Consider the following 9,393-nt stretch of genomic DNA (forward strand, 5'->3'; position numbering starts at 1 on the left):
AAGCAGTCCCAACACCTTACCACTGCTACACCTGGCTATCAGCGGAGCCTTGTCTGGCAGCGAAACAGTTCATTCAGCCTCATTTACTGCCTTTAAAAAAAACATAGCTGATATGGCTGACTTGCTTAAACTAATGTGGTTTCTACTGACAGTTAAGATGTACATTGAGGGAAAAAAGTATTTGATCCCCTGCTGATTTTGTACGTTTGCCCACTGACAAAGAAATGATCAGTCTATAATTTTAATGGTAGGTTTATTTGAACAGTGAGAGACAGAATAACAACAAAAAATCCAGAAAAACACATCAAAAGTTTTATAAATTTATTTGCATTTTAATGAGGGAAATAAGTGTTTGACCTCTCAATCAGAAAGATTTCTGGCTCCCAGGTGTCTTTTATACAGGTAACGAGCTGAGATTAGGAGCACACTCTTAAAGGGAGTGCTCCTAATCTCACCTTGTTACCTGTATAAAAGACACCTGTCCACAGAAGCAATCAATCAATCAATCAGATTCCAAACTCTCCACCATGGCCAAGACCAAAGAGCTCTCCAAGGATGTCAGGGACAAGATTGTAGACCTACACAAGGCTGGATGGGCACAAGACCATCGCCGAGCAGCTTGGTGAGAAGGTGACAACAGTTGGTGTGATTATTCGCAAATGGAAGAAACACAAAAGAACTGTCAATCTCCCTCGGCCTGGGGCTCCATGCAAGATCTCACCTCGTGGAGTTGCAATGATCACGAGAACGGTGAGTAATCAGCCCAAAACTACACGGGAGGATCTTGTCAATGATCTCAAGGCAGCTGGGACCATAGTCACCAAGAAAACAATTGGTAACACACTACGCCGTGAAGGACTGAAATCCTGCAGCGCCCACAAGGTCCCCCTGCTCAAGAAAGCACATATACATGCCCGTCTGAAGTTTGCCAATGAACATCTGAATGATTCAGAGGACAACTGGGTGAAAGTGTTCTGGTCAGATGAGACCAAAATGGAGCTCATTGGCATCAACTCAACTCGCCGTGTTTGGAGGAGGAGGAATGCTGCCTATGACCCCAAGAACACCATCCCCACCGTCAAACATGGGGTTGGAAACATTATGCTTTGGGGGTGTTTTTCTGCTAAGGGGACAGGACAACTGGACGGGGCCATGTACCGTCAAATCTTGGGTGAGAACCTCCTTCCCTCAGCCAGGGCATTGAAAATGGGTCGTGGATGGGTATTCCAGCATGACAATGACCCAAAACACACGGCCAAGGCAACAAAGGAGTGGCTCAAGAAGAAGCACATTAAGGTCCTGGAGTGGCCTCGCCAGTCTCCAGACCTTAATCCCATAGAAAATCTGTGGAGGGAGCTGAAGGTTTGAGTTGCCAAACGTCAGCCTCGAAACCTTAATGACTTGGAGAAGATCTGCAAAGAGGAGTGGGACAAAATCCCTCCTGAGATGTGTGCAAACCTGGTGGCCAACTACAAGAAACGTCTGACCTCTGTGATTGCCAACAAGGGTTTTGCCACCAAGTACTAAGTCATGTTTTGCAGAGGGGTCAAACACTTATTTCCCTCACTAAAATGCAAATCAATTTATAACATTTTTGACATGTGTTTCTGGATTTTTTTGTTGTTATTCTGTCTCTCACTGTTCAAATAAACCTACCATTAAAATGATAGACTGATCATTTCTTTGTCAGTGGGCAAATGTACAAAATCAGCAGGGGATCAAATACTTTTTTCCCTCACTGTACAAACTATGGCATAAGGGGACAGTGGGCGGATAAGAGGCAATCTGTATTTTCGATTAAGACATTAATGAGCGAGTTAGGACGGACGTAGTCAATATAATTATTTGTTTAGCACTTTTGAAATGTACAGCGACAGAATACAGAACGTGGGCCGTTCTTACAGTGTTCTCCCTGTACACCAAGTCAGAACTGTAGGATAAATAAAGGTCATATAAAGCAGACAATGAAAGCTCTTACAATATTTGATTACATTTCTCTAAAACAGGCTATAGGTGTAATGGGTGTCGTTGGGTAGAGAGGACCAAGGCGCAGTGGGTTGCATGTTCATCATTATATTTTATTAAATAAATGTGAACACAGAAAAAACAAGAAAACAAAGAACGACAGACCGACAGTTTCACAGGCTAATACTCACAGCAGTGCGAAATACAACTACCCACAAACTACAAACAAAACACATACCTATATATAGGACTCTCAATCAGAGGCAACTAAAAAACACCTGCCTCCAATTGAGAGTCCAACACCCAATTAGCTAGACATAGAAATATACTGCTCAAAAAAATAAAGGGAACACTAAAATAACACATCCTAGATCTGAATGAATGAAATAATCTTATTAAATACTTTTTTCTTTACATAGTTGAATGTGCTGACAACAAAATCACACAAAAAGAATCAATGGAAATCCAATTTATCAACCCATGGAGGTCTGGATTTGGAGTCACACTCAAAATTAAAGTGGAAAACCACACTACAGGCAGATCCAACTTTGATGTAATGTCCTTAAAACAAGTCAAAATGAGGCTCAGTAGTGTGTGTGGCCTCCACGTGCCTGTATGACCTCCCTACAATGCCTGGGCATGCTCCTGATGAGGTGACGGATGGTCTCCTGAGGGATCTCCTCCCAGACCTGGACTAAAGCATCTGCCAAGTCCTGGACAGTCTGTGGTGCAACGTGGCGTTGGTGGATGGAGCGAGACATGATGTCCCAGATGTGCTCAATTGGATTCAGGTCTGGGGAACGGGCGGGCCAGTCCATAGCATCAATGCCTTCCTCTTGCAGGAACTGCTGACACACTCCAGCCACATGAGGTCTAGCATTGTCTTGCATTAGGAGGAACCCAGGGCCAACCGCACCAGCATATGGTCTCACAAGGGGTCTGAGGATCTCATCTCGGTACCTAATGGCAGTCAGGCTACCTCTAGCGAGCACATGGAGAGCTGTGCGGCCCCCCAAAGAAATGTCACCCCACACCATGACTGACCCACCGCCAAACCGGTCATGCTGGAGGATGTTGCAGGCAGCAGAACGTTCTCCACGGCGTCTCCAGACTCTGTCACGTCTGTCACGTGCTCAGTGTGAACCTGCTTTCATCTGTGAAGAGCACAGGGCGCCAGTGGCAAATTTGCCAATCTTGGTGTTCTCTGGCAAATGCCAAACATCCTGCACGGTGTTGCGCTGTAAGCACAACCCCCACCTGTGGACATCGGGCCCTCATACCACCCTCATGGAGTCTGTTTCTGACCGTTAGAGCAGACACATGCACATTTGTGGCCTGCTGGAGGTCATTTTGCAGGGCTCTGGCAGTGCTTCTCCTGCTCCTCCTTGCACAAACGCAGAGGTAGCGGTCCTGCTGCTGGGTTGTTGCCCTCCTACGGCCTCCTCCACGTCTCCTGATGTACTGGCGTGTCTCCTGGTAGCGCCTCCATGCTCTGGACACTACGCTGACAGACACAGCAAACCTTCTTGCCACAGCTCGCATTGATGTGCCATCCTGGATGAGCTGCACTACCTGAGCCACTTGTGTGGGTTGTAGACTCCGTCTCATGCTACCACTAGAGTGAAAGCATTCAAAAGTGACCAAAACATCAGTCAGGAAGTATAGGAACTGAGAAGTGGTCTGTGGTCACCACCTGCAGAATCACTCCTTTATTGGGGGTGTCTTGCTAATTGCCTATAATTTCCACCTGTTGTCTATTCCATTTGCACAACAGCATGTGCAATTTATTGTCAATCAGTGTTGCTTCCTAAGTGGACAGTTTGATTTCACAGAAGTGTGATTGACTTGGAGTTACATTGTGTTGTTTAAGTGTTCCCTTTACTTTTTTGAGCAGTGTATAAAGAACTACAATGAACCTAGAAATACAAAACATAGAACATAAACCAAAACCCCGGAGTACATAAATAAAACACCGCTCTACAATACACATAACCCCCGAACCACATAAAACAAATACCCTCTGCCACTTCCTGAGCAACCTACAAATACAAATAACCCCTATACTGGTCAGGACGTGACAATAGGCTACATGTGCACCACCAAGTCAGAACAGTAGGCGATATTAAGAGGGGTAAATAGACCAAATTATTAGGGTAATGCACTTGGGCTACTAACAGCTTACTACACAACATACACTTACTATTACTTTCTTAGCTACAGTATACATACACTACCGTTCAAAAGTTTGGGGTCATGTAGAAATGTCCTTGTTTTTGAAAGAAAGGCAATTTTTTTTGTCCATTAAAAAACATAAAATTGATCAGAAATACAGTGTAGACATTGTTAATGTTGTAAATGACTATTGTTGCTGGAAACGGCTGATTGTTAATGGAATATCTACATAGGCGTACAGAGGCCTATTATCAGCAACCATCACTCCTGTGTTCCAATGGCACGTTGTGTTAGCTAATCCAAGTTTATTGTTTTAAAAGGCTAATTGATCATTAGAAAACCCTTTTGCAATTATTTCTACACAGCTGAAAACTGTTGTCCTGATTAAAGAAGCAATAAAACTGGCCTTCTTTAGACTAGTTGAGTATCTGGAGAATCAGCATTTGTGGGTTCGATTACGTGCTCAAAATGGCCAGAAACAAAGAACTTTCTTCTGAAACTCATTAGTCTATTCTTGTTCTGAGAAATGAAGGCTATTCCATGCAAGAAATTTCCAAGAAACTGAAGATCTCGTACAACGCTGTGTACTACTCCCTTCACAGAACAGAGCAAACTGTCTCTAACCAGAATAGAAAGAGGAGTGGGAGGCCCCGCTGCACAACTGAGCAAGAGGACAAGTACATTAGAGTGTCTAGTTTGAGAAACAGACTCCTCACAAGTCCTAAACTGTCAGCCTCATTAAATATTACCAGGAAAACACCAGTCTCAACGTCAACAGTGAAGAGGCGACTCTGGGATGCTGGCCTTCTAGGCAGAGTTCCTCTCTCCAGTGTCTGTGTTCTTTTGCCAATCTTAGTCTTTTATTTTTATTGGCCAGTCTGAGATATGGCTTTTTCTTTGCAACTCTGCCTAGAAGGCCAGCATCCCAGAGTCGCCTCTTCACTGTTGACATTGAGGCTGGTGTTTTCCTGGTAATATTTAATGAAGCTGAGAGGAAGAGCGAGCAGGAGGGTGGGGGTTCAGATGTGATACCAGACATTATCCTGTTGGTGTGGTGGAGGGAGACAGAGAGAGGGGGGGTTCAGATGTGATACCAGACATTATCCTGTTGGTGTGGTGGAGGGAGACAGAGAGAGGGGGGTTCAGATGTGATACCAGACATTATCCTGTTGGTGTGGTGGAGGGAGACAGAGAGAGAGGGGGGGTTCAGATGTGATACCAGACATTATCCTGTTGGTGTGGTGGAGGGAGACAGAGAGAGGGGGGTTCAGATACCAGACATTATCCTGTTGGTGTGGTGGAGGGAGACAGAGAGAGGGGGGTTCAGATACCAGACATTATTCTGTTGGTGTGGTAAAGGAGGGAGACAGAGAGAGAGGGGGGGTTCAGATGTGATACCAGACATTATCCTGTTGGTGTGGTGATGGAGGGAGACAGAGAGAGAGGGGGGGTTCAGATGTGATACCAGACATTATCCTGTTGGTGTGGTGGAGGGAGACAGAGAGAGGGGGGTTCAGATACCAGACATTATCCTGTTGGTGTGGTAAAGGAGGGAGACAGAGGGAGGGGGGTTCAGATACCAGACATTATCCTGTTGGTGTGGTAAAGGAGGGAGACAGAGGGAGGGGGGTTCAGATACCAGACATTATCCTGTTGGTGTGGTAAAGGAGGGAGACAGAGGGAGGGGGGTTCAGATACCAGACATTATCCTGTTGGTGTGGTGAAGGAGGGAGACAGAGGGATGGAGGGCGGTGGTTAGGTTGAAATGCCTGACATTGCTTCCAGTATTATGAGCCATGGTGAGACTGTCACTGCAGCTGGGCTGAGCTGTTCAACTGGTTTACCTCTCAGAGAACGAGAGAGAGAGAGAGAACGGGATGAGGGGGTTGAGAAAACATGGAGGTACAATAGACTTCACAGTTTACACTGGCTATCAGCTGAAGTGAAACTTTGCCACTAAAACCACCCAGTTTCCTCATACTTACACTCTCCACTACAGTGAACCTGTATGACTGAGGAAAGAGACATTCGTGTGTAAATGATAGTCCCCTGAGAGTTGCATTGCGACATTCCTCCCAAGTCCCCACCTTATTTCATTTGAAAAGGCTGGGTGAATGTATGCATGGTATGTGTGTGATTGGTTCTGTAGCAATTTTTCTGTTGTACCTTTATTTAACTAGTCAGTTAAGAACAAATCCTTATTTTCAATGACGGCCTAGGAACAGTGGGTTAACTGCCTTGTTCAGGGGCGGGGGTGGGGTTATGTACTGTAAACTCAGAACACTAGCTGGTGTGGACACATTGTAAGGGCTAATCTATTATGTTGCTATTGACAACTGCTTTGGAGTAGATCGTAGATGTTGGACGCAGGCGTTTTGAGAAAGTGTGTGTCATCACACACACTGACGGCTCTCATCTGTGAGCCAACACCCTGATCTGCCTACTTCTTCACCTCATGGTCCCATAGTTCACCCATTCATAGGTCAGCTGACTCTTGACAATGTTACCCAGGTCTGTCTTTCAATAGACTGTTATTAACGTAAACAGACCCTATCAAGATGAGGCATGTTTTAATGGGGCTACAACATAATTGCCTGTAGTTTGAAAGAGAAATAGAGAGGCTTATTGATCTCATAACATTACAAAGCAAATAGCAGTCCTGGTGTTTGCTTTGGGAGTGTGAAACACTTTGAAGTACAGTAGATTTGAAAGTGTGACCCAATTCTTAGGGAATAGCTACAGTCACTGTTCTCAGATGTGTTGTTGTCTCTGTTAGAGAATAGCTACAGTCACTGTTCTCAGATGTGTTGTTGTCTCTGTTAGAGAATAGCTACAGTCACTGTTCTCAGATGTGTTGTCTCTGTTAGAGAATAGCTACAGTCACTGTTCTCAGATGTGTTGTTGTCTCTGTTAGAGAATAGCTACAGTCACTGTTCTCAGTTGTGTTGTTGTCTCTGTTAGAGAATAGCTACAGTCACTGTTCTCAGATGTGTTGTTGTCTCTGTTAGAGAATAGCTACAGTCACTGTTCTCAGATGTGTTGTCTCTGTTAGGGAATAGCTACAGTCACTGTTCTCAGATGTGTTGTCTCTGTTAGAGAATAGCTACAGTCACTGTTCTCAGATGTGTTGTCTCTGTTAGGGAATAGCTACAGTCACTGTTCTCAGATGTGTTGTCTCTGTTAGAGAATAGCTACAGTCACTGTTCTCAGATGTGTTGTCTCTGTTAGGGAATAGCTACAGTCACTGTTCTCAGATGTGTTGTCTCTGTTAGAGAATAGCTACAGTCACTGTTCTCAGATGTGTTGTCTCTGTTAGGGAATAGCTACAGTCACTGTTCTCAGATGTGTTGTCTCTGTTAGGGAGACACCCCCCACACCTCACCCTGGGTGTGGCGTAGCCTCTCTGACTGGCTGAGCTAGTCTGTGTCCACGCCCGTACCTGTTCAAACACCTGTCAGCTTGTCACAGAGAAAATACTTTCCCTCGCTCCGTTCACACACACACCTGTCAGTCTACACACCTGTCTGTCTTTACCTATACTCTCACCTGCTCTCCCTCTACCTGTGTGGGATTCTCTATCGTTTGGGAGACCGTCTGTGGATACAGTATCCAGTGAAAGTAGGTACGTTTTCACTCTAATTTCCGTCTCGGTACCACGTTTGTCCGGGTGTAGAATGTGGATTCTCTCTTCTTAACCGTCTCTTTTTAAATCAGCGTAGATCATGAATATAATCTACGCTATCTTTTGCCAGCTGTTTATGTCATGCTAACTCCTCAGACCCTGACAGACACCAGAGATGGTGGCCAGACAGTCTGTTTGTCCTCTCAGAACCATTAGCCGCTCTGCTCCCTTTACCGTACCTTATCATTTATCATTTAACTTGTCGGTCTGTGCTGGTGGTGTGTTTCATGTAAAAATGTGTCGTGTGTGTGTAGACTGGTGTGTATCGTGAATGATCGATTACAGTCTATTTGGTCTGTCATCACCTCCAAAAGATATTCGGAAAGAGACATTTTACCACATCAGGATATTATTCTTTCTACCACTGGAAGGTCATTTGCATAAGGTCAACTTTGCCAGTCATTTGATAAGGAAAAAATCTTAACAATGTTTTATTAGAATTCCCACTTGCTTTCAGTTCCCTGAGGAGAAATGTGAGTGAGCCGTTTGTGTTCGGTTAGAGATGAAATAAAGATACTATTTGTGTTAGATCATTCTATCTAGCCACTTCAACAAATATTTAATTACAATATGTGGGAGAAAGATCAAGCAGACCAGGTTTTCAATAACATCTTGAATCCTGCTTCTAAGACCCTATGTTGAGAAATGATGTTTGCTCCAATTTGTGTGCGTGTGCGTGCGTGTGTCCATCTATCTTTGGCTGACAGAGGGCATGTTTGTTTGTTTGGTAGAAAGTGGTAGGACAGGCTCATCTGCGTGGCTGGAATGCCTGCTACATGTTCCTGTTCCTTAAGGGAGGGGAGGAATACTGCCGCGCTCCTTTTGACAGAGACAAGGACCAAGTGGGACAGAGACTAAGGTTTATTTCTGGACCGGACCTCTCTTACTAACCTGTGTCTGTGCTGCTGTCTGTGGTACTCAGGGAGCCAGTTAGAGGAATCTCAGGAACCAGATTGGGAGCCAGTGGAAGAATCACAGGAACCAGATTGGGAGCCAGTGGAAGAATCACAGGAACCAGATTGGGAGCCAGTGGAGGAATCACAGGAACCAGATTACAACCACCTACTATGTCAAAAGGTGAGTTGACTGGCTTACTGACTGAGCTGATTTCAATAGGATGAGTGTGTGATAGTGTGTTTCCTACCATTGTCAGATGTGGTAGTAGATCAACTCCATTAAAAGGGGATGAGGTGACAGATACCATGTTTATTATAACAACGTTTCATTTATTCATCCTGTGTGATCAAGAATGTATCAGACGTTGTGTTTTCTTATTCAGATAGTGTGTGTGTGTGATTGTTTTACTGTGTGCATGTGCATTTGTTCATATCTTTGTGTGTTTATGTCTAACTGTGTGTGTCTGTGTGTGTGTGTGTGTGTGTGTGTGTGTGTGTGTGTGTGTGTGTGTGTGTGTGTGTGTGTGTGTGTGTGTGTGTGTGTGTGTGTGTGTGTGTGTGTGTGTGTGTGTGTGTGTTTCAGAGGGGGAAAGAGCATCAGTGTTGAAGACCACTAAGGTTCGGACCAAGCTGAAAGGAGATGGCAGCTGGATGCAGAGACTCAGTGAACCACAGTCT

The 9,393-nt window shown here is 44.8% G+C and overlaps 1 protein-coding gene across 2 annotated transcripts in view; it reads left to right on the forward strand.

Annotated features, from left to right (window-relative positions):
* Positions 1-7,593: 7,593 nt before the first annotated feature.
* The window catches only part of znf185 (zinc finger protein 185 with LIM domain), a 34,585-nt gene continuing 32,785 nt past the window's right edge, over positions 7,594-9,393 (forward strand). Inside the window, exons 1-3 of one of the 2 annotated variants that reach the window (XM_045724153.2) lie at positions 7,594-7,759; positions 8,742-8,896; positions 9,299-9,393. The exon at positions 9,299-9,393 is cut by the window's right edge and continues 23 nt beyond it. In XM_045724153.2, coding sequence (XP_045580109.1) covers positions 8,887-8,896; positions 9,299-9,393 — 105 coding nt within the window. In that variant the 5' untranslated portion in view covers positions 7,594-7,759; positions 8,742-8,886. The remainder of the gene's footprint in view (positions 7,760-8,741; positions 8,897-9,298) is intronic. The other variant, XM_045724152.2, reaches the window with a different exon arrangement.

This window comes from Salmo salar, chromosome 09 (assembly GCF_965601325.2).
Source record: "Salmo salar chromosome 09, fSalSal1, whole genome shotgun sequence".
Classification (NCBI taxonomy): Eukaryota; Metazoa; Chordata; class Actinopteri; order Salmoniformes; family Salmonidae; genus Salmo; species Salmo salar.